The 24,720-nt window shown below is 55.4% G+C and overlaps 1 protein-coding gene across 4 annotated transcripts in view; it reads left to right on the forward strand.

Moving 5' to 3' along the window:
- The window catches only part of OTOF (otoferlin), a 92,415-nt gene that overhangs the window by 27,505 nt on the left and 40,190 nt on the right, over window positions 1-24,720 (forward strand). For 3 of the 4 annotated variants that reach the window (XM_049652443.1, XM_049652442.1, XM_049652446.1), the window contains exons 3-6: window positions 2,602-2,690; window positions 9,460-9,559; window positions 11,951-12,132; window positions 24,589-24,662. In XM_049652443.1, the coding sequence (XP_049508400.1) occupies window positions 2,602-2,690; window positions 9,460-9,559; window positions 11,951-12,132; window positions 24,589-24,662 (445 nt within the window). Of the gene's footprint in view, window positions 1-2,601; window positions 2,691-9,459; window positions 9,560-11,950; window positions 12,133-18,517; window positions 18,563-24,588; window positions 24,663-24,720 lie in introns of all 4 variants that reach the window. The other variant, XM_049652444.1, reaches the window with a different exon arrangement.

Raw genomic sequence — 24,720 nt, forward strand, 5'->3', positions numbered from 1 at the left:
GACGGCCCTGGTCCCTGGCGTCCACGTTCCCTGTCCCCTGACCCCAGCCTCACCTGACCATCTGCTTCCTCCTGTTTCCTCCTCCTGGGGCTCCTTCTGGGAAGCCCTGAATGTGATCAGTTCTGGAAAGGGCAACCCCTGATCAATCCCGGAAAGGGCACCCCAAGCTGTGCCCCAGGGCCCATCCTGTGGAGTCTCATTGGCAGACCCAGCTCCCGACGCCCCGCTCCCCGGCCCGCCCGGACTCCCCTGCTCTCTGTGCATCAAGGGCCCGTGACGACCAGCTTGGTGTTCCTGTCACCCCGTGACCCGGTAAACCGCACCCCAGTCACTAGGCAAGTCCGTGCCTAGGGGTAAGCAAGCAGAAGTCTCAAGCAGCCTCCTTGTCTGGGTCCCTTTTCCTCCAGATGACTTCTGCTGATCCTTCGTGGTCACTTTGTTAATGTCACTGTTCAACACCCCTCCCTGTCATGGTCCCACTTCCACAGTCATGTCCTTTTTCTCCTAATCTGTCTCTCCTTCCAAAGCCCAAGATCCCACCCACACACCCTCAGGTGGACCAAACACCCCTGCCCCCTTCATCCCAGGGAAACCGAAACCTTGGAGGTTCCCCAGGCCTCTCCCCTCGGCACCGTGGCTAATGAGTTGGGCCTGAATTCACGAGCTGGCTTATTTCCCTGCAGCTCAATTAAAAGCAACTTCATTAAGGAAACCACATACTCGGCCAAGCTCGAGGCATCCAGACAGCAGGGGCAGAAGCTGCTTAATGAGGCCTGCGGGCCCGGGGCTGGGCTTGCCCACTCATCCTGCCCTCCTTCTGTGTCCATGGCCTCCAAAATCCTCCCCAGGTCCAGCTCAGAACCCTCTCCCTCCTCAGCCTCCACCCCCTCTCCTTCCGCTGCTTCTCCCTCCCTCACCTGCCCACTCCAGCCAAATCCTCCCTGGGACTGAAGAGAGGGATGTGGGGCCATTTTCCCGAGACAGGTCTGTCCACATCGGGCAGTGACCTGCCAAGCTGGCCCGGTGCCTCCCAGTCCCCCTTGTCCCCGTTCTGGGGGAAGGAAGCTTCAGAATGGCTTGCGGGGCGAGTTCTCAGAGCGCCCCCCGCCCCGCCCCCGCTGCCCCTGAGCCTGCTCAGCCACCACCAGCAGAGTTCTCTGAATCATGTTACCCCTGTGAGACCTGGCTTCTCGAAAAAGAGAACACAGGAGCAGCCTCTTGGGCTGGAGTATTCAGTGAATTAGTGCGTCTAAAGCATTCAGACCCCTGCATAATGAAAAGTTCTCTGTAAATGGCAGCTCTGATTCAGATTACTATCATTACTATTTATTTCTAGCCTATCAAGCAGTCTGGCTTTGGTGGGGTAGAAACATGAAACAAATTTAAAAGTCACCACCTTCCACCTGTTCTGTCAAAATCCCCCTGGATACCGTCTCTTCACGGCTTTGGGAACAGACCTCAGAGCTTTCTGGTCATTCTCAGTCATCCAAAAGTCCGGTCCAGAAAGGTCTGCTACTCCAGCCTGACACCTTCTCGCTTCTGTCAGGCTTGTGGTGGCTCGGCACATGGAATGGGGCAGGACACCGGCTCAGGCCCTCCATATCTACCCCCTGCAGCCCGGGTCCCCTTCCTGAAGGGTCAGCCAGGGTCCCCTTCCTGAAGGTGCCTCAGTCTCTCTGAACAATTCTCCCAGCAAGGTGCTGCAAAAACACTGTGCCTAGGATATGACCGTGGCCACCTTTCCCTTCCCCAGTCTTCTTTACACCCCAGGAAGAAGGAGGGCTACGGTGGTGGAGGGGGGGTGGGGGGCAGCAGGCCCTCGGGGAAGCCCTGAGGAAGGTGCCTGCCTCTCTCTCAGCAGCTGTCTTTAGACCATGGGGTACTTAGCACCCTTGGCCCCGGCTTTGGGCCCACAGTGCCATTTCTAGGGCATCAGGAAAAATCCCACTCAGCTTCCTGCTCATCATTATTAATCGATTTAATGATGAAGCCAAGACAGAAGTGGTGAGAGTAAATTTAGAAACAGGGAATTGGAACCAGGCTGTCCCTCTTCTGTGGGCCTGACCCTGATCACAGCTGAGATCTGTCCCCAAAGTTAACATCACCCGTGGGAGGGGTGATTTGACCTGAATGGGGGAGCCCAGGACCTCCCACTCAAAGCAGAGCCTGGACTGGCCAGCGTGATTCTGGCAGGAGAGAGCTGGAAGCTTACAACTCCACTCAGCGCGCAGCAAAAAACAAGCCCACGCCCACAATCCTTGCTGTTCCCCCAGAGCCCAGCCTCCCCCGCCCGGCTGCACCACCCACTCCAGAGCATGCCCGAGGTGTTGGGCTGAGAGTCAGAAGTCCTGGTCAGCCCTCAGTTCTTCCACTTACCAAATGACCTTGGGAAGGTCACTAGACTTCTCTGTGCGCCATCTTTGAAAGAGGAATGGGTCACAAGGTGCTGGTTGGAATTAAATGAGATTCTAGATGTGAAACTTATTCCTGTGGAGCACTGGGCCGATGCGAAGGGCTACCTTTAAGGAATCCCCCTCCTGCTCCTCATACCCCTCCCTGTCATTTCCATTTAAGGCCACAGCTGTCTCTCTCTCTTCCTAGACCTTCCGGTGGCCAGTGGCCAGCAGCATCGACAGCAATGAGATACTCGAGATTCAGATCTTCAACTATAGCAAAGTCTTCAGCAACAAGTAAGTGTGGGGTGGGAGAGGTGGGGTCCTAAGGGGCTGGGGGCCTGCCCTTCTCCTTGGGCTGCTCTCTCCTTTGGGTTTAAAAGGCGACTCACACCCCCAGCCTACCCTGGATTGATCATCAAAGACCCCCCTCCTTGCCCTCTCATGCTGTCCTCGGAGTCCTTCAGCCCTCCCAACCATTGTCAGCCAAGAACGCCCTATCCTCCCTTTCACCCTTTCTGTCCCCAGCCCCACCTCAGCTTCTTGTCCCCTTCTGTAAGTCTCCCCATTTACACCATCCTGGGTGACAGTTACCCAGCAGAGGAGTTAATATAATGGCAGATAATATAATGGGCCATCTGTAGCCTTGAGGACAAACTTGTCATACCCGGGGAGGACGAGAGGCTCTGAGGCAGTTTGGTGTGGTGGTTTGGGAGTCAGGCAAGCCTCACCTCAGATTTCCAGTTCAGTCATCTATTGTGTGACCAGGAACTGGTTATATAACCTCTCTGTGTTTGATGTATTCACGTGTAGAAAGGGTAGGTACTTATCTCAAAGGAAGCTGTGAGAATTAAAGGATATAGATGTCCATTCATTCATTCCCCAAATGTTAACTAAGTGCCCACTGTGTGTCAGGCACTGAACTAGGTGCTGAGGATAGCGAGTGCCTGCCCTCATGGAGCTTACATTCTTCAATGAACACACCTATGACATGAGCACAATCACTACAAAGGGTTCAGTAAAAGTAGTGCCCATCCTTCTCAGAATTCAGAATGACTTGAGGAGTCTGGAATGGTGGCTGCACATAAGAAAGGTAAAGTCCCATTTGGGGGGTCAAAAACCAATTGCCTTTATATCAGCTAGAGGGTGTCATGGCTGAACAGCAACATGTCCAGAAAAACATGGAAATACTACTCACTGAGAGTGCAGCATTACTCAACAGCGGGAAGAGACTACAAATAAAAAAAGGGGGGACATAATCCTAGGTAATTTTAATAGAAGGAGGACAATCAGAGCAGGGGTGTTGAGAGAGGAGGTTTCCAATGCCCTCATGCTGGTTGGAGAGAATACCAGTAGTCAGCTCTTTGTGGTTGCCAAGGGAAGGAACTTTAAATCTGACAAGAGGATGAGAACTGGAGGAGAAAACCATAGAGGACATGTTCATCCACCTATATATCCATCCTTCTGTCCATCCTTCCATCCAACCTTCTGTCCATTCTTCCATCCCTCCATCCTTCCATCCATCCTTCCATCCATCCTTCCGTCTATCCTTCGGTCCGTCCTTCCATCTATTCATCCATCCATCCATCCATCCACCCATCCATCCACCCACTCTTCTAGTCACTCATCAAACACTTACTGAGCAAATATTCTGTACCAGACAGACACTGTGGTGGTCGCTAGAGGTACTAAAATGAGAGACTAAGTCACCATGCCTGTTCCCCGAGAAAGTTTTCTGCCATTTCCAGAGGCAGGACCAGGACGAGGGTGCATTGCTGAGAGACAGTAGACAGCTGAAAGGTAGCTTGATCTCCAACCATGAGCTCTTGGGAAGTAACGAGCTCCCCATTACTGGGAAAGGCCAAGCAGAGAGTGGACCATGATGTCGTAGGGGGGTGTTGGATTGAGATGGGCTGAACCACACAGACTTCAAGGATTCTGTGGTTTTTATTGGAAGCCCACGACATCTCAGCTGAGCATGGGATATGGGAATTTCGGCCCGCTGGCAGGCCCACAGGGGAGAAATTTAGGGCAGAGAGGCCTCCCCTTGGCCTCTTGGGGTGGCACATCATTCAGGCAGCTGCTTCTGGTATCCACAAGAGAAGTTAGTGAGATACCCCACCAGGGGCCCCCAAGAGGAAGCAAAACCTTCTTCCCTGGGATGAGACATCAGGTGACCTGTGAGGACAGAAGAAATAGGAACAGAGAAGGGCCCACACGCAGACCGAAGTGGGTGTGGAAAACGAAGAATTGGAAGCTGGGGGCCAGGAGAGACATCCAGGAACCCCAGCAAGGACCCACACGCAGATGTCAGAGCTTCCAGAAGCCTCAGAAGTCAGCCAGGGAAACCCTTGCTGCACAGGTAGGGAAACTGAATCTCAGAGAGGCTAGTGAGGCCACTGGACAGTGGAAGGGCCAGGGTAAGGCTGTCTGCTTCCTCGTCTCCTTCCTAATCCTGGACCTTCCAGAAACCAGGATTTGTGAGCAGCGACTGTAGAAACCACAGACATGAAAGAGATCGGTACGTTGTTTCCAGTGAAGCCTCTAGACAGCCCCCAAAATGCTGGAAACCCTTAGAAATAGCCAAATCCTGGCTACAAACAAATCAAAAAATATTTGTTAAATTGAGAAACTGAACACCATCCCAGTGAGTACGCCGAAACTTCAGGCTTCAATTAGTTGTTCTAAAATGCCAGAGGAGACAGAGGAGAGATTCTAACCTAATTCTCCCCTCTTCCTCTCTTCCCATCCTCCCTGACCCACCCACGAGGAGGCAGGAAACCCCTCCCAGGGAGGTCTGGGCCTGAAGGGAGAGGGTCCTCTAATTTCCTCGGAAAGCCCATGGAATGTTGAAACACTGTTGGCTACAGGGCTGGGATGGGGAAAGGGGTGCCCGTCTCGTGGAGAGCACAGAGTCCATCCTGACACAGGCCAGCTTGGGGGCCGGCGTGGGAGGGCAAGGTACTCGGAGTCGGGTGGGGCCCAGGTCTGCCCACCCTGCGGTTGCCAGTCTGCTTCCCAAGGGGCAGCCGAACGGAGGGGAAGCCTCTGGGGTTCGCACCGAGCTCACCAGCCAGCAAAGCCACACCTGTCACACCTGGCCCCGAGTAGGCCCCCAATTACTTTGTGGAATGAATGAATGAATAAATAAATGCCCCCATGGGGTCAGGAGGCAGAAGGTACGCAGGGTGGAAGGGTCTGAAAGCAGAAATCCAAATGGCCTTTCTTCTCTGAAGAACTCATGGCACCCTCCAGGGTGAGAGCCAGGTCACATGATTGAGGCAGTCGGGGAAACTGAGGGAAAGGAAGCTGGTATGAGAAATAGGATTCATGGCCCTGAGCCCATTAGCACCTATCTCAGAGAAAGACTTGCTCTAGAAGTAGAGGGTGGCTTGGACACTGGCCCCTTACCCAGTGGCTGTAGGGGCTTCCAGGAGGAAGAGACATGGTAGGTCTGCCTGGCCCACCTTGAACGAGGTCTTCCTTCAGGAACCGTGGGCCTCCCGTGAGAACAAGGTGCTGGGTCCACAGGATCTTGTGTGTCCTCCTTCACCTGTCCAGAACTGTCCAGAACCTTTGGGGCGGGGGGGATGGCCTGATGCAGGCGCCAGTCTCCTAGGACTTCTGAATAATTCAGGAGCCAGGAGAGCAGCGGAGGCCTGGCCAGACCTTGGGCACTTGACACGGGCTCCCAGGGGGAAAGCAATGAATTATTGACAGGCCCTGGTGCCTGGTTGCCGCTCTATTGTGGTCAGTCTGTGGACCCATTCATGCCTGAGGCCCCCTCCCTGCCAGCTAATTATCCAGGAATTCTGCCCCCGCCCAGCCTACCTGGCCACTCCGTGGAGGCCAGCCCAGCCTCCTGGGGGGGGGAACATGGGCTCTGCAGGGGGTGCCTTCTTTGTGACAGGTAACTTGCATGGGCCACATAAGCATGATTTTCAGAGGACAGAACATCAGGTCCCAGGTCCTTCATCTAACAGTCTTGGGGGAAACTGAGGCCCAGAAAGGGCTCTTACCCAGGATCACACGGCAGGGTCGGGGCAGAGGTGGTCTTCAACCCAGACCTCCTGACCCCCGGGCCAGTGCTCCTGTCCTTTCACAGGACAAACGGCCTCACACCTCCACTTCCCAGGGAAAGGACGCTGCAGGTGTCCAAGGGCACATGAGCCCACCCTGCCTGGTCACCCTGGGCCCCCTCTCCTAGGCGGCCCCTCCATGCTGACCCACCCAGGGGAGAAGAGGCAACAGGCCGACCTCATGAGTTTGCAGCCGGGAGAACAAAGGGCAGCCTGGCTGGACAGGGTGGTCTCTGGGGTCACCACACAGGCCACAGCTGGGGCTTCCTGCACTAGCTCCTTCCCCAGAGAGTGTTTACGGAGGGAGCTGAGGGGTGGCATTCGGTCAGAAGCAGTATTAGGACACTTGTGTTAAAGCTGTGTTTTCAAAGCAGGCACCCTGGTGTTGCTTAGAACGGTGCGTTACGGACGGACCCACAAAAAAACCAAAGTTTTATAAAAACGCTTTCCTTCATACTTTACTTACGACTGGGATAATAGCAATTGTCCTTTTCAAAGAACACTATTTTTTATTTTCATTTGGAGGAGGTTGGGGGACACTGTTAGGAGTGAAACCCCCCCCCCACCCCAAGCCACCCCCTGGGTCCCAGGGTCCCAGCCCCACCCTCTGGGCACAGACAGACCCTGGCTCTGTGAGGCTGTGCACCTGCCCACAGAGCCCATCCTGCAGAGAAGACCAGCACTGCCTGGGCCCTCCAGACAGCAAGCCCTGCACTCAGGGGAGGGAGGAGGTCCAGGTGTCTGAGTGAGGCAGTGTCGGAGGAATTTCACTTGAATGCTCTCACCGACACCCAGTGAAGCGGGTAGTGTCACCTCCTTTGGAGAGCTGTGGGGCTCAGAGAGGTTGGAGAGCTAGCCAAAGTCACACAGCCGCCAGGTGGTGGAATCTCCCCCCTTAGATCCTGCAAGGTGAGCCCACTTCTATCTGACTCCAGAGCCCAGGCTCTATCCACTGTCTACACTGCTTCTGTTAAGGATGGCACTGAGTCTGTGTGTGGACAAGGCTTAGACCAGGAGTGGGGAATTTGCCAAGAGGTGGACCTTGGCTCACTGTGGGGTTAAAGCAGTGAGAGCAGCCGTGGAGTAGTGAGATCCCCGTCACAGGGTGTCTAGCAGGGGCTGGAGACTGCATGTCAGGGAGGATGCTGAGGGACCCTCCTTAACAAAATGCTGGACAAGCCTTCCTCTTGGGCCCTCCAAGTGCAAGGTCTGAGACTGACCTTAGTTAGCACCACCCTGCCCCCTGGGGGTGTCTTGCCACATTACAACATGTCTGCCCATCCTCTGCGGTGCTAGGAGCGTCTTCTAGGAAAGTTGTGCCTGAGTATCCACAGCTGCCCCAGGTTCCCCCCCACCCCCGCCGCCCCCACCTCGATCCCATCCCGGCACTTCTCCTCTCTGGGCACTGCTCAAGCTGGGGAGAGGCCAGGACCCAGCCAGGGAGGAGGCGTCTGCTGGGCTGGGTCTGAGAAGCACCTAGAAGCCTGGTAAGGGGTCTCCAGTAGAGGAATGGTATGAACAGTCTCGCCCTCAAGGAGGCAGAACAGCCGGCCGAGAGGGCTCTGAGCTCCAGGGGGAAGCATTTCATATTTATCCACGGTGGCTGCTCCCACCACTTTCCCTCCTCACACAGAAAGGAGGCCCTTTAAAAAAAAAAAAATATATATATATATATATATATATATGTATATAGTGTTCACCCTCCGTGTTCCTCAGGAGAGTACAGACATCAGATACGTCCATTAAAGTCAGAATTCACCTGATGCCTCACCTGGCTCGAAATTGCCATCGGTTAACGGAGTCCCTTCCTGCTTTCTCGGCCTCGCCTTCCTTCCTCCGTGAATCAAGGGCGGCACCGGGTGATCCCAAGGCCCCTCTGGCTCTCACGCACTGCAGGTGCTCCCCTCGGTCTCTGTCCTTTCAACCAGAAATGGTGTGCACATTTTAATCTACCCCATTTGGAATCACCACGTGAGAACATCTCTCCGACTACCCTGTTCTCTCCCAGAGCAATAACCTTCAAACCGCAGGGTGAAATGGGGTTCAAGTCAACTCGGTCAGCATTTATTAGGCACCCACTGTTGGTCATTAATTCAGCCAGCAGATACTGAGATCTCCTGTGTGCTGAGAAACTCAAATAGGGGCTGGAAATAGGAAACATGGCCCCTGCCCCGGAGAGGCTCAACGTATAGCAACACCCCTTGATATCAACCAGATTGCTTCTGGAATGCTGACTGTGATGGAATGCTAGACGCTCTGGTGAGAACTTGGCACCGAGGCTCTCAGCCCTCTAAACGGCTCTGGGAAGCAGGGATTTTAGTAACTCACCTTAGGAGAACACAGATGGAGAGAGCTTAAATTGTCAGGGAAAGCAGGGAACTGGCTGGTGGCAGAGTTGGGCTTCAAGTCCCCGCCTCCGACTGCAAGACTGAACTCTTCACAGCCCTGCACTTTGTCTGGGAATATGGGGATCCTGCCACCAGATGGACCCTTGCCCTCAATGGGCTTGCAGAAGGCAGGTGTGGGCATTGCTGACTAAACGGGACCAGTGAACCAGTGGTGTTGGGGCAGGTAGAGACCTTGGTGGTGGTTAGGGCGGCGGAAGGGGGAGATACTGCTCGTGGACCCTCCCCAGTAGCCTCCACACTGGGCATCTGGGCAGGGGCTCGGCTGAACCCCAACTCCACAAGCCAGGGGGTACCCTGCCCCCAGTCTGTTGACATCCCCCCAGGGGGTTCTCTGCCCACGAGCGCCAGGGAAATGGGTCTCACACAGACAACCACTCACACTGGTCGGGGTCACGTACGCTCCTGGACACGTTGCCCTGGCCAGGACCAGCCCTGGCTCTGGGGCCACCTTCTCCAAGCTTAGCCTGGAGCCTGAGCGAGCCCTCTGTCTCTCCAGCCCGGTCCCCAGCCAACCACATCCTCCTGGGATGGGAGCTCCTCTCTCATGTGACACGGCCATGCCCCCTCTCCCGTCCACAGGCTGATCGGGACCTTCCGCATGGTGCTGCAGAAGGTGGTGGAGGAGAAGCGCGTGGAGGTGACCGACACACTGATCGATGACAACAATGCTATCATCAAGGTGGGTTTGCCCCAGAAAGTCCCTGGACTTGCCCTTTGTGGGGTCCCCTGGGGGCCACACGGGGTGGTCTGGGGGATGCTCCTAATGGATGGAGAGGTGAGGCAGGAGGAAGAGACTCAGGTCAGACTGCCAGAGCCCCTCTGCCGGGGGGGCGTGGCCAGAGCCCTGGGCTCCAGGGCTGCCGTCCCAGGTCCCACAGCCCTTCCTGCGGTGAGAGCACAAGACAAGGGGGACTGGGACATCCCCTCCCTTCTCCACTGAGCAGCTCAGGAATCGCCACAGGGGCCTCTCCCATCACCCAAGGGCCAGGCTGAGCCCTGCTGGCCACTCCAGGGCGTGATCTTCACTCTGGATGCCTGCCTCGGAGCCTCCCTAAGACCGGCCATTCTGCGAGGGCAGTGACCTTGTTTCTATTCCTGTTGTCACCTCCCATCTCAGCACCTCCAACACGAACACACGCGTACGAACGACGCACAGTCTGTGGGCACTCGGCACCTGTTCTAACAAACGAAAGAAATGAGCTCATCTGGATGCCCCCATCCCAGACTCTGCTCTGATGTGTTTGTCCCCTTCGGCTGACTCATGCCCACTCACAGGCAGGGACACAGCCCCTGCGCACGGACCGTGGTTGGGCCACCAACTGTGGGACTTGGGCAGGCTGCCTATCCTCTGCAAAGTGAGCCAAATTATAGTATCTGCTCCACAGGAATTGTCCGAGGATTAGAAGAGAATATACAGATAGTGCTTAGAAGAGCTAAGCAAGACTTGGGATAAGTCAGAATAGCCTCAGAAGGCAGGGCGGCGGCCACGGGGGAGCCAGAATGGGAGGAGCGCCAAGGGTGGAGCAGACATTCCCACGGTGCCTTTGTATCTCAGGATACTTCCTTGCAGAGGACAGGAGGGCACTTGAGACTTCTCAGCTGGACCCCAGCCAGCCCGTTCTCTCCAGGAGCAGAGGTGGGCAGGGGGGCTTCCCAAAGTCAGGGGAGCTCAGCCACCCCAGCAGGGGGGGGCGGGGTGCAGAACAAGCTACGGTCACCAGTGGGAGGAAGTGAGAGGAGAGAGAACAGAGGAAGCGGGCAGAGACGAGCAGGCAGCACGGACCACGTTCTGTATTTCTAGAATCGGGTTTAGGAATTTAGCGGAGGACAGGCCTCACAGATTATCTAGTGCACTACCACCCACCTCTGCCACTCATTTTGTGGATGGGAGCCCTGAGGTCCTGGATGGGGAACGAATTTAGTCAAGGTCAGACGGCTGGTCAACAGCAGAGCTGACACCGGGACCCAGGGCTTCCAATTCCAGGCCACCATTTTGCCAGCACAACACACCTGGTCCCATCCAAAGGGCCACGTTGGCTCAGCGGGAAGGCCACGAGGCTTGGAGTCAGTCTGGCTCAGCTCAAATCCCAGCACTACCATTTTCTAGCTGTGTGACTTCGAGCAAGTAATTTACCCTCTCGGAAATGTTAGGTAGGATACGTTGAAGTGTTGAGAAGATCAAATGAGGTTTGAGCTGAGCCTGGCTCAGGCCTGTAAAATGAGTTTACAGTAAAGCATCTTAGCATGACATCTAGAACAGTGAGGGCTTTTCCTTCGACTCCCCCACCCGCCCCGGAAAATCGTTCGGAAGCCCACGTGCCGAGCAAAGTCTGCCTGTGTGGGTCGCCGGAGCAAGCCAACCCCCAATCTCTGAGGGAGGGCAAGTGCATCTGGGAGGCATACTGACACCCGTGCAGGTTGAGGAAGGAACTAGAATGAGTCAGAGCAAGAGGCCCTCCCAGGATTCTCGGGCGCACAGCCTGGGCCCAGGTGGGCGCTCCGCTTTTCCCCAGAGAAAAGCCCAGAGCGACCCCCAAGTCCCTTCTCCAGAGCAGGAGTGTCAGATGAACAGGAAGATGTGCCGACCCCATGCCTTGGGAGGTGTCCGGGGGTCCCCTCTCCTGGAGGCACGTCCTGCTCACATCCCATCTCGGGTTCGCATCAGGAGTGAGAGCAGGGCAGCCCCGCTTCTGAGGACGAGGGGGAGACCTCTAGCACTGGGGACACTGAATGATATTCTTCGTAGACAGTGGGCCCAGAGAGCCTACTGCCATCTGGGCTCAGCTTGTCCCGGGCGCGCCCTCCACCTTGGGCACCAGGGAGGAGTAGAGCCAAGTGCAGCAGGACCAGGGGCCAGAACCCGTTAAGCGGACTGAGTCTGTGAGTCTCAGTCTTTCTGAGCCTCAGTTTTCTTATCTGTAAAATGGGAGGTGTGGGGAGGCTAACGCGCACTTTGCCTTCCTCCGGCTGGGGGAGGAAGTGAAAGCACTTTGTAAACATCACAAGTAGTGCGCGGGATGGTCCTTGCTATTGCTGTACCCTCGCTCACCACCCGTCCCTCTCCCTCCAGACCAGCCTGTGCGTGGAGGTCCGATATCAGGCCACAGATGGCACGGTGGGCTCCTGGGATGATGGGGACTTCCTGGGGGATGAGTCCCTTCATGAGGAAGAGAAGGACAGCCAGGAGACGGATGGACTGCTCCCCGGCTCCCGCCCCAGCTCCCGGACACCAGGCGAGAAGAGCTTCCGGAGGTAAGAGGCTGGGCCCTCTGGCCTCCCACCACCCCCAAAGACACTGGGAGGATTCCTGGGCCTTGGTTCCCCGCGAAGGGCCCTCTCGGCATGACTGGGCTCAGTGGACAGGGCTGAGTTGCTGGAGAGACATACACGAGGCAGGAGTGTATTTCTACAGGGCCCTCGACACCTGTTCCCCCACCCCAGGCTCACTGGGGGGGGGGGGGGCAGGGTATCTGGGATCAGGCTGAGGGGCCCAGCCTTCTGCTCCCCTGAGGGAGGACTTGAGGGAAAGAGGCTAGACGCCTGCCTCCTGACAGAATGGGTGAAGCAGACAGAAGGGGGCTCTAACCTTTTGGGTCCAAGACCCAGAAGTGCCAGACCAGCCCCAGGCAGCCCGCCGTCCACCCTGGCCCCAGGCAGGCCCAAGAGAGGGAGGCCTTTTCCTGCCGGGGTGAAGCCAAAGGTCCTGGTTGGGAACCAGCCTCTCTCTCGTTGAGAAGAATGTGTCCTGACACCCTCAGTGTCTAGGATTCACCCCTGCGATGTCCTACCACACACGGGTGTCAGGAAGCTGCGTCCAGGCCTGCTCATTCTAAATGCAGGACTTTTCCCCCAAAAGGAAATGCAATGACATTACTCTTAGAACTCCGAGAGACAGACCCTAAGTTAGTAAAATGTTGGCTATGGATTCCTAGTCTGCTGGGAATAACGTGCAAAATGCAGGTAAGTCAGTGGCACCTCTAAAGTTTTAGAGAAGGGGACCCCTTCCCGGTGATCGTTCCCTCCAATCTCCTGCCCTTTGCTTTCCAAAAAAATGTATTCGGTCCCTGTTCTGAAACAAACCACCTATGTAAATCAAGGTAATTGAATTGATATGTTTTTATTAGACGAATGTGCTTTTCTTCTTTGTACTTGAGCCACTCCTCTCAGGCCACACACACACACACACACACACACACACACTATATAAGCTTAAGACCCTGGGAGCCAGGTCAGGTAACAAGGTCAAAGGGACCATGCGTGTGACAAATACAGCGGATGTTGGCTCCAGGCCAGCCGGGGGAGGGGTGGCATCGCCCACTCCAGCTGGGAGGGAGCCTGTCCTCCTTAGACTCTGGCCAGCCGGATGGAGAGGGCATGCAATTTGGCCTCAGGAGACTCAGGTCTGAGTCCCAGCTTTGCCTCCAACCAGTCTTGTGGCCCTCGGCCGGTCACACACCCTCTTTACTGTCTCTCCTAACCTGTAAAATGGGGCCCAGAACAATGAGAACGCTCCCCCCATCCTGCCATTAGGAGAGCCGAAAGGACCACAGGGGACAGGTTGTAACCGGGGTGCCGAGTGCTGCCCCACATAAGGGCTGGGGACAGACAGGCTCTTGGCAGCTGGACAATGCAAAGGGTCGGGAATCAGGCTGGAAATGGTGACGGGAGCCAGAAGACGCTGATGCAGAGGGCACCAACCTGTCCCAATCCTCTGTCCCCACGAAGGAAGAGCACGCAGGGACTGTCGGGGACTCTGCAGCTGGGCTCTAGGAGGGGGAGCAAGACTGGAAGCCAGGTGACAGCCAACAATTGAAGGGAAGGAGCACTGGCCCCGAATCAGGGAAGCTAAGTTCCATTTGGCCCCATCCTGGCTGCCACTAACTAAGCCGAATGACAGTGAGCGAGTCCCCTACCCCTCTGGGCCAATTACAGGAACGGGCTACGTATCCTGGCCGCTCTACAACTGTGATGTCCCGAGGGACCCAGGGATACTCTGGATCTCATGGGTAGCACCAGTGTGAAACAGCTGTCTGGGAGCTCTTGACAGCTGAGGTCCACCCTCTGTGGCTACTGTGGCTCGGGGCTCACGAGAAGGGGCCAGGAGGCTGACAGATGGGGCTTGAGTGGAGGCAGTAGAACAAAGTGAGGAGCTTTGGTCCCCAGACCAGCAGAGGGCCTCTCCTATCCTCCCTCAACCTGGCTCAGGATTTCCCCACCTCTCCCTGGTTTCAGTGGCCACTCCCAGGGCAGCAGCAGGAGGCCGCAGCAGGAGGAAGGGTTTTTTTGTTGTTGTTGTTGTGTGTGTGTGTGTGTGTGTGTGTTCTTAAGTTTACTTATTTATTTTGAGAGAGACAGAGAGATAGGCAGACAGAGAATCCCAAGCAGGCTCTACACTGTCAGCGCGGGGCTTGAACTCACAAACTTGTGAGATCGTGACCTGAGCCAAAATCAAGAGTCGGATGCTTCACCGATCCAGCCACGCAGGCGCCCCAGGAGGGAGGATTTTATCTGGGATTGGGAATTGGGAGAGGGTGACAACCACGGTCAGAGCCCCCTTGTCTTCCAGATGCCACAGCCCTGTGTTGGAGGGGTTTTGTGAGGGAGCGCACGGTTCCCCTGCTGTCGCGGGGGCCGCTGGCCCAGATGCTGAGAGCACCTGGGGGTCGGTGCCCTTGCCAGGCCTAGCCACGCAGCCAGCAGGCCGGGTGGGGGGAAGAGGTGAGAACATTCGGGAGGGCCCTTTGCTGGTGAGGAGAAGGTAGAACAGCTTTAGAGCATTTGGGCTCATCCTACGGCTTAATTCTGGCTGCATGTAAAGGGCATGTGAGCTCTGGGTCAAGGAGTGTGGATGCTGCAGGAACCCGATAGTTGGCCTTGCAGCCCGAGGTGTTATGTCTCACCCTTATCTCACAAGTACCAACCAGCCAGGCCCGTCAGCTCTGGAGCCTGGGAGAAAGCCACCGTCTTCCAGACTGGCGAGCCCTCGACAGGCTTTGGTCAACAAAGGGACGGAGGAGGAAAGGGATATATGTGCCTAGCCTCTGACCCCCAGCGAAGTCTTCCTTCCCCACATCTGCCCCTTGCCCTCCGTTCATTCCTAAAAAGGCCCACCCCTTCAAAGATCAAGGTGCTCAGTCTACTAGGCGCCTCTCTTGTCTCTCCTCTGGCCAACCAGCAGCAGCAGGAAACCCTCATTGCTAGCGAACAGCAGTGTCTCACCTGGTCTTCTGGATCCACAGGGGTCTGGGGCGGGAATCCATTCCTCCCCGTCCAACATGGCTCCGTAGGGCGCTTGCTGGAGGGCGGAGGGGAGCCCGGTGGAGTGAATGGGCAGGAAACAGCCTCGGCCTTGGACTGGCAGGGACTCTTCCATGGATGACAGAGGAGGCTGCTGTGGGGAGGTCCTGGTGAGCCCACACTTCTCCCTCTGGGGCCTGGGCACCCCCCAGCTGGGCTCCAGCCATCTGCTCTCACTACCCCAGGACAGGTCTCGGCAGAGGTACTCACTTAAGGGAACTCACTCTGAAGGCCTTAAGTATCTTCCTGGAAATTTCTCCCATGTGACCTCAGGGAATGTCTGCCAGGCACCTCCGCCTGAGCACCCCCCCAATTCCCAACCCAACACCAGTAGCCCATTAACCCTTTCCTCCCACGGTTCCATCAATCCCAGGCCCCAGTCAGTCTTGTGCCTTCTGAGCCACTCTGCCTACTTCTCTAGTCTCTGCCCCCACCCAGGGGCCTCTGATTTTGGCCAGGTTTCTGCAAAATACCCTGGGAATGTTCCAGAGGCAATGCGATGACGTGGAGAGACACAGGGCTCAAATCCCGGCTCTGGTCTCCAGAGCTACACTTGCCCACCTGTAAGAGGGGCATCAGGGACGTGAGGATCAAATGACATGCTTCATGTGAGTCACCCACTGCAGCACCCGGCGTGTGGTCGGTGCTCAGCCAGTGCCTGATGCTTTCCTCCTTCCTTTCCAGTCTCTGTGACCTGCCCCGGTCCCTGAAGGGGAAGGAGACTTCAGCCCAGCACGAGCGTGCACACACTTACCAGCGCCGCTCAGGTGCATGTGTCTTTGTGACACCAGGGAGCCGCACACACCGCTGGCTTCTGGGCTCCGTTGCTGATGCGGCTCTAGGAGCCACATCCAGAGGGACAGAAAGGAGGCCCAGCTTTAATGGTGCAGCTTCTCTTAGGGCTTTCCTGCGGATTTCCTCTATTCTGCGACTCTCTCCTTATTTTCTCCATCTGCCTGGCCCTCCTGCCCTCCACGGCCCCACCCCCTTCCGCCCAGCCCCCCCCTGCCTGAGAAGGCAGAGGTTCCCGTTGGGTTCCTCTCTGCTGGGTCTCATCTTGGGAGAGCAAGGAGGGACCACTTTTCTTGTTCTCCTTATGGATCATTCTTCCACTCCAGCAGAGATCCATGGAAGCCAGGTATCCCCACTCCTATACCATGGGTCAGGGGGCAGCAGGGTATCCCCACAGTGTGTGCCCTGGGATGTGCATGGGGTCAGCACGGCCGGCCTCACCCCCCAGTTCCCATGATCCCTCCCCCACCTCAGCACAGAGGAGCCAGGGCCAGGGCCATGCTGGGATAGGGGTGAAGCGATGCTTCACCAGCTCTTTCACCCGAGGTTAGGGTCCCCTCCACCCCCGGCCCAGGGCTGAGTGTTCAAGTGAGGTCTGGCCCCATGAAGCACTGGGTCCCAGCAAGCCTCAGAGCTCCCCAGCGGCCGCCATATTGAATCTCCCACGCAGTGGCTGCTTTCAGTGGCACATCCAGAGCAATGTGGATGGGGGTGTGAGGGAGAGATGGAGTGAAACCCAGGCCCAGAGAGACAGAAGGCTGGCTGAGGAACAGAACCTACCCAACCTACCCACTGAAAACACAATGTGGACTCTAGGAGGAAAGTTCAGACCCATCCAGGCCTTCACGGAGAGGTCTCCGAGCAAGGAGGACAGAGGCCGGGCCACATCCCATCCCTACTGCTTGTGGCCGAGTGACTGAGGGCAGGCTGAGCACAGAACGCTGAAGCTTTATTATTCATGTTCGTTGTAGTCATTAATAGTGGTTGTGGTAAAATCATGAGAATGTTCTTTTTTTTTTTCACAGAAAGACAGTCCTTTTCCCTTCTCCATTTCCACACTCGGAGTGTGGGCCTGTGTGCGGCCCCTTTGTAGGCCCAGCGGCCTGGAGTGTGTGAGGACGTGGTGAGGCAGGCATGTTCCAGGCAGCCTGTGCTGTGCGGCACCTGGGCCTGCTATGTGCCTGAGAAGCTCCGCCGCTGGGCCAGCCTGACGGCTCTCCAAGATTTCAGAGCAAAACCGGAAGGGAAAGAGATAGAACCTCACGTTTTATTGTTCAGGTGTATCAATTCCTCCTTCCCGTTCCATCCTTGCCCAGTCCTAGGGGATACAGTTCCCCTTCCGATTCCCCTATTGCAATGATTTTCAAATTCTTCAGGGTCACAGAGTTCTTTAAAAAAACAACAAGCAAACTTCCTTCAAAACTTGGATGGGTAACTCAGAGAAAGACGGCCCTGTTTGGATTAATGTGAGAGTGCAGTCAGTAAATCTCCCATTCGGCCCTCATTCTCAAAAGCTCACTGGGGCTCCTGCTCCATTGGGGCAAGCCCCATGCAGCTCTCAGTGGGTCCCAATGGGGACCCATGCCTGACCTGCCCGCCTCCAAGCCAGGCCTGGGGCCAGCACAGGGCTGCTGAGACTATCTCCCCTTCTCTGCAGCGAGGTGTTCTGTGACCAGCAGAGACCTGGCTAATGCTAAGTACTTTGAAAGGAATTACAAACTGACCAGCTTGCCTAATGGAAAGGACGACTGGCCAAAGCTGGACTTCAGCTGTGATATGTAGGCCTGTAGGTTCTGAGCTGTCATGGCACAGAATCATGTCCCCCTGGGCAAGGCCTGTGCCAGTACAGCGTGAGGAGAGGGAAAACATCACTAAAACATCTCCTAATTGTTGTCAGCTTTCTTTTCTTCATCTTCCTTACCATAGCATTAGGGAAGGATTGAGAGAACATTCCAGAAGGCTTTTCTGAAAGCCTCCCTAAAGAGGGAGAAGGGCACGGTTCTTACCCTGCTCTGCGTCCTGAAGTGGTAGCTCTCTTATTGCCACATCCCCAGAATCTCCCTGGCCCACCCTTGCCCTCCAAGGCCGTCAGAGCCTGAGAGCTGCCCACTCCATTGGAGGGGATCCAGGGAGGAGGTGAGGAGGAGCAGGGTGGCCCAGGCCTGGAGGGTGGCCAGGCTCATCTAACCTTGCATTCCCTGAGGCATCTGAGACACACAGTAGAAATCACCAAGCCCTTGCCTGCGAATGGAGGAGATCAGGTGACACCCTGAGGCCTCCTCCCATTTCAAGGCTCCAGGCTCTCCTGGGCTTGGGAAGTGGCCACCCAGCCCCACTCCTGTGACCAGGGCAGAGCCTGGGAACCATCAGACCCCTGCCCAGCAGGTTTAGGCTGCAGCGAGAAGCTGTGGGGTGAGGGGGTCCCTGGGATGAGGAGGCCCTTGGGGAGTGGGGGGTCAACAGGGCCAGGGGCTAAATCTGCAAGTGTCTCTGGTCCACACCCTCTCACTCACATCCCCTTGTCTCCTCATTTCTTCCCCCTACTCAGCAAAGGCAGAGAGAAGACCAAGGGAGGCAGAGATGGCGAGCACAAGTAGGTGTCCCAGGCCAGGGTGGAGCCCGTGGGGCCCAAAGGCTCCTCACCACAGGGTGCGGATGTCGGGATGGCCTGTCTCAGAGGGCTTAGGCGTGGGCTGTCCTGGCAGAGCCAGCACCGGGGGATGGCAGGGCGAGGGAGGTCTGTCCATCTGGCCGTGAGGGGTGAGGGTCAGGGAGGGAGGGGGTGGAGTGGGGGTGGGGCAGGCGTCTGGGCCTTCTGGTTTCTGCTCCCTCCTCCCTCCTTTCAACATCTGGATTCTGCCTCCACTTCCCTGTTCAGCTCCACGCCCACGGGCCAGGCCCTTAGGGCTTTCCTGTCAGGGAAGGTGTGACTGAAGGCAAAGGGGTGGGGGAGGCCCAAGAAGTGGCCACCTCCCACTAAGAATAAAGGCAGGGCTGGGCAGGTGGACATGAAGGCCTGGAGGCCCACAGAGGACAGACTCTGGGCCTGGAGTGGCCCCAGGGGTGGCTGGGGCATGAAGCCCCAGAGCATATGCGTACCCTCTGGCCTTCCTCACAGTCTCCATCCCGCAAAAAACTTCGTGGGGGAGGGAGAGGTCAGGGCCTGTCTGGGAGAAGGGGGGTGGGGACCCCAGATGAGAGAGGCCAGCCGCAGGAGTTGGAAAGGCTCAAGGCCTGGGGCTGATGAGTGGGTCTCAGAGGCCCCCTGAAGCACATGCCATCTCTAGAACTCTCTAGCATTGTGGGGAGTTCACAGAAGCAGTAGTAGTCAGGGCTGACCGGCTGGAGGGGGCGTCTGGTCCAAAGCCCTTTCTTTGAGATGATAAATCTGAGTCCCAGAGAGGGGAAGTGACCTGCCCCGGGACAGGAGCAGAGCTAGGACGGCCACACAGGGAATTTAGCTCCTGACCCAGAGTTCACAAGAGACCTGGGGAGTTTAGAGCACTTGACTGTACTCTAAATTTAATTTAATTCTCCAAACACACCAGTGCAAGCTGAAAAGCCAAGAATGGGGTCTTTATTTTCCAGATAGGGAAACTGAGCTTCAGAGATGTTAAGGGATTTGCCCCACACTGTGGTACCAGGAAGTTAAAAACTAGTTGACAGGAGGACATCGTGGGGACACCAGGATTGTGCCTATAGGGGTCTGAGGTGGTCAGTACAGGTATGGGCTTGAGGCATCCGCCTGCGTTAAGGTCCCAGGGGACTCATCGTGGATCATTGCTTCAACAAAAGCATATGAGCTCCAACTCCCACAAACAAAAGCACACAGAAGCACAACAAGACAAAGGCACCCCGTGGGGAAAACTCAGGCCCAGAGACCTGAAGGGTTGAGGAGGCTGTCAGGCTCTGAGCAAGGGAAGAAGAGGGAGCTTGGAGAGGGAGCCAGGGAGCTGAATCCAGGGAGGTAGGGGTGGAGGGTGAGAGATGATGGCTGAGCTGGGAGTCCCTCTTAGGGAGCTGTTTCAAGGGCTCAGGCTCAGTTTCCCGCATGGACGCTTAGACACGAGAGGCCTATTCATGAGATGTAAACAACTTGTCTCTTCCCCAGCCTCTGGCTGAGAGTGGCGATGCCTTAGGGCCCTTCTTGATTTCCAGCTCCCCAGTCTGTCCTGGGCCAGACTCCCAGGGATTCACACTGGCCACGGCCGGACTAAGAGGCACCTCACAGTGGTGAGCACATAGTAGACCCGCAGTAAATGCTGGTTCCTTGGCACTACCTGATCCGAGTCTCTTGCCATCCCTAGTCCTCACATGGGATACAGTCATATTTTCATGTGTGGGGCATTAGGAGGATTGAAAGGGGAGGGAAATGAGATTTTTTAAAAATGTTTATTTAGTTTTGAGAGAGAGAGAGATAGAGAGAGGCAGAGTGAGAGCAGGGGAGGGGCAGAGACGGAGGGAGACAGAATCTGAAGCAGGCTCCAGGCTCCGAGCTGTCAGCACAGAGCCCGATGCGGGGCTCGAACCCACTAACTGTGAAATCATGACCTGAGCCAAAGTCGGACACTTAACCGACGGAGCCACCCAGCAACCCAGAAATGAGATTTCTAAGAAGAGACTAAGCAACTTGAAACTCTGTAGCCAGGTGAAGAAAAGCTATAAAAACAGTTTTAAAACTCTGAAAGGTTACCGTGTGGCAAAGCTGGCTAGTTTCAAGCTCTGCTGAGAAGTAAGTAGAAGCGTGTGCAAGTTGCCGTAGGAAAAACGGAAGAATCCAGCCATGAAAGAACTCATGCTCCCCTTGAGTACGTGGGGATGTTGGGAGAGGTTGGTCTGGGGACGTGGGAAATCTATTTCCCTGATGCTGTTTGCTTGAGCCTTGCAAGGGGTTGGGCCACCGAGGAGAGCTGAGGAGCCAGCTCCCTGGCACACAAGGGCCCCCTTAAGTACACAAGGGCCCCCCACGCCTCCTGGTTCCACGAGGGCACAGAGGCAAGCAGGCCAGTTTGGGGACAAGTCCTCGTCTCAAGGGCCAACCTGTCCTGCCCAGATGTGGCAAGATATTTGAAACTAACTGAAATTCAACACACTGTGAAAAAACAACTGTAGAGCCTGCAATTATGAATTAGCTATTGTTGGGGCATCGGAAATAAAGGAAATACACCCACCAAGGGGCACCAGAACACGCCCCCAAGGTTTGAAAACGTGGCTGTTTAAACAATGCAAAGCACCATAGACCCCTTTTCTCTTAGGCAGGAGTTTCTCCTGATTAGCTGAGGCCTGAGCTAGTGAGCCTGGGTTGTTCTGATTGAAGGCAGTCTCAGATCGTCAGGCACAGCCCCTAAGTCACAGCCTCCAGAAGAATACACAGACCTGAGTTAATGTCACGCCCAGCTCACTAAATTTAGTTCGGCCAATGTTCCCAAGTCATTCGGAATACCAAGCTCCCTCTTAGGACCCCAACCACGACATCCTTCTAGATCTGAGCCGTGGAACCAGCAATGAAACCATCAGATCCATAAATGAAGACAGAATTTACAAATAAGTGAACTAACCTTAAAATCTTTTCTCTAGAGGGAAAGAGTGGTCTAACTTGTGGGTGCGTATCATTCTGACTGCAGCGAATCCAGCAATGGGGAAGCCCAAGCGGGACCGGAAATCCCCAGAGGGCCCTAAGAGGCCCACCTTCCCTGGCTCCCGCTTCTGCTTCCCTGAAGCCAGGAGTAAGGAGCCGCTTGGTGGCAAAGCATTTTTTCACTGAGTTGATTATTGGCTTGTTTTCTTTGTCTGTTTCTCACCACATTATATTTTTAGTTATTGAAGAACTCAGGCCAGCTGCCGCATTTTATTTAAAAACAAGAACAAACACTCAGGACCCCAGCGTACCAGCAACCTCATCAAAGAATTACACATTTTGGAAATCTAAGTCTTTGATACAAGCCGATAATCTTCGAACATCCCTGACTAAATTAACATTTATTTCAAAACTAACCTTTACCCTTGGCCGAGAGAAGCAGGCACGCCGTTTCTGGGAAGCGGTGCAGCACTAGGCAGAAGAGACTGTTTCTATGGTCAACTTCTGATGTGTCATCGACCAGAAAATTCCAAAGGGCAGGGAGAGCTGAGGCCATCACGCTTTAGTGCACACTGTCCAGATGAACTGAAGAACAAAATTCGTACGAATTCTGGACATTACATTCACCCTACACGTTCCACATTTTTCATTAAGGGATAAATCTTCATTTTGAGATACCCCCAGGCACACAGGAGTACCGCCTGTATACCTGTCCACCGGAGATGGTTAGTGAGGCAGGGTCTGGGAAGAGGTGCTTCTCCTTTGATTGATTTCAGGGAGAGAATTGTAGGATAGTATAGTGTTTTTTTTTAAAGTCTCAATCTCTGCTTCCAAATACGTTTGTTTTAAGAAATAAAGTGAATTTCAAAATCAAGGGCCATAACTGCCCAGGGGAAGCCCCAGGCCCTTTTCCACTTGGGTGGGTCCTCGGGACCAGCGTCAGAAAGCCGCAAGTCATTGACCTGTGTGATGTTTCATTACCAGTCATTAACTTTCACAGCAGCCTCTTCCAAAATGCGTTGATGCTAAGACCATTTGTGAGTGAGCGCCTTCTCTGTAAGCCTGGGCACCGTCTGTGGGGCTCTTCACAGATGGCACCCCCATCTGCACACTGCGTTGGCACACGGCCCATACGTACACCTACAAGTGCAGGCCCTGGGAACTTTTCACTGAAGTTCCGAACAGTCAGGATGGGATCGCCACTGACAGAGAAGTGCAATCCCACAGGACTCGGGACGTAGCAGTTTTGGCAGAGGGGGCAGGAGCAGTGTGCTTCAACTCTAGCTCTGAGCCTCAGTCTCTTCTTGGGTTGAATGAAGAGAAGCGTATGTCCCTCCCAGGATCGCTATGAAGATGAAATGAGTAAACATCTGGAAAAGGCTTTGGCCCATAGTAGTTGCTCAAGAAAAAATTATATAATGCCGTGTTGGCATATGTATAGATACCTCCCCTTATTAGAAGGGGAGACACTTTCTTTCCCTTCTTTCCCTTCTCCTCCATTATTATGTTCCAGACAACACGATGCTGGCCGGTATAGACACATCAGTGTTACCTCAGTCTTCCTTGACCCACCTCATGGCTTTTTAGGAAGCCATGAACACACTAGTGTTTCCTAAACTGTGAGCTGCTGCCCATGGAAAGGTTCTTGACTGCTCTTTCACTGGGATACAGACTCACAGCCCTCTATGTCTTGCCCGGAAGTAAAGAGAGCAAAGAGTAAAGAAAGGCCCGGGATTAAGGTGGGGCCAGATTTGGGGGAATAAGATTGGCCCCAACCTTGAGTAGGGCTTGAGGCTTTTAGGCCATCCCTACAAGGACAGAAAGGTTTTGCCCAACCTCACGTTACCCAGAATAATGGGTATCTTGGGATACCCATTACCCATTATCTTGGGATACCCATTACCCAGGGGATCTTGGGAACCAAAGTCAAGCCTCCACGGGGAGATAGACGCATGACCCAAAGGTGGGTGGGCTCTGTTGTAGGTGAGCTCAGAGTTTGAGTCTGCCCTGGCCCCCTCTGAGCCCACATGATGACAGGGCCACACCCAGGAGGAGGGAGAATGGGAAGAGAGAGTCAGGTATCCAGCTCATGCAATATTGATGGGGTAATGGAATACTGCACTTTACCCCCTGCTGATCCTACTCCGGGTCCCTCCTGGCACCAGGGATCACGGGCTCAGCTGCAGGGACATCACTGAAGGGACACTGACGACCCCTGCCCCCTTCCCTCAGCCCCCCTGACTTCGAGGCCCTTCACCTGGGGGCACAAGGCCACACCAAGCCAGAGAAAGAGGTAGGAACTATGGAGCTTGCCATAAGTTCCTGGGGGTTGGTTGAAGTGGGGGGTGAGGGGGGGGGATTCCGCAGTGAGCAGGGACAGGCAGCACCAAAGATAGATGGGAAAGGGCCCATCTCTTCCTTTTCGCTGGGGACCAAACAGAATCTGAGGGTGCGGAGAGATTGGGAAAGACAAGGCAGGAGTTGCACACCAGGGCCATTTGAGAACTGAGCAGCTAGCTTCAACCACATCTCAGACCTCCTCCTTGGCCTCTGCCCCTCTGATCCTGTTCCTGTCTGTCTGTCCTGATGCTTTGTCTCTGGTCATCTGGCTTTCTTCCCGACCAGCTGAGGTGGGGTGCACGGACAAGGAAGACAAGCTCGGAGGCATGGTGGAACTCAGAGCTCTGAGACTGGACTGAGGGAGCTGAGGACAGCCCGGGACCCGGGAGGGCTCCACTCAAAGTCGTTCTTTCCAGCCCAAGATCACCTTCTCTGATCCCTGGGCCCTGACCCGCTCTTCAGTGGTGTGGAGGCATGAGAAAGAAGGAAGCAGTGGGGTCTCCTCTCTGCCCTAATTCCCCCTCGTGGCTCCTGCTTTAGAAAGGTTGGCCCCCACGCTATCTCAGGACTGGTACGTGAGGGGCTGGAGTATGAAGTTCCCTTTCTCTTACGTGTTGTCTCGGGTTTTGCTCTCCTGTGTTTGTGTGTCTTCCTCCCGGCGTCCATCTCCCTCCATCTCATTCTGGCGGCTCGCCTCACAGAGCTGGGAGAAGTGTGTTCTCCGCCATGAAGCTCGGCAAGAACCGGTCCCACAAGGAGGAACCCCAAAGACAAGGTACAGACGCACCCCCAGCCAGGCCAACCCCCCCCCCCCCCCCCCCCCCCCCCCCCCC

The sequence above is a fragment of the Panthera uncia genome (assembly GCF_023721935.1).
Source record: "Panthera uncia isolate 11264 chromosome A3 unlocalized genomic scaffold, Puncia_PCG_1.0 HiC_scaffold_12, whole genome shotgun sequence".
Taxonomy (NCBI): Eukaryota; Metazoa; Chordata; class Mammalia; order Carnivora; family Felidae; genus Panthera; species Panthera uncia.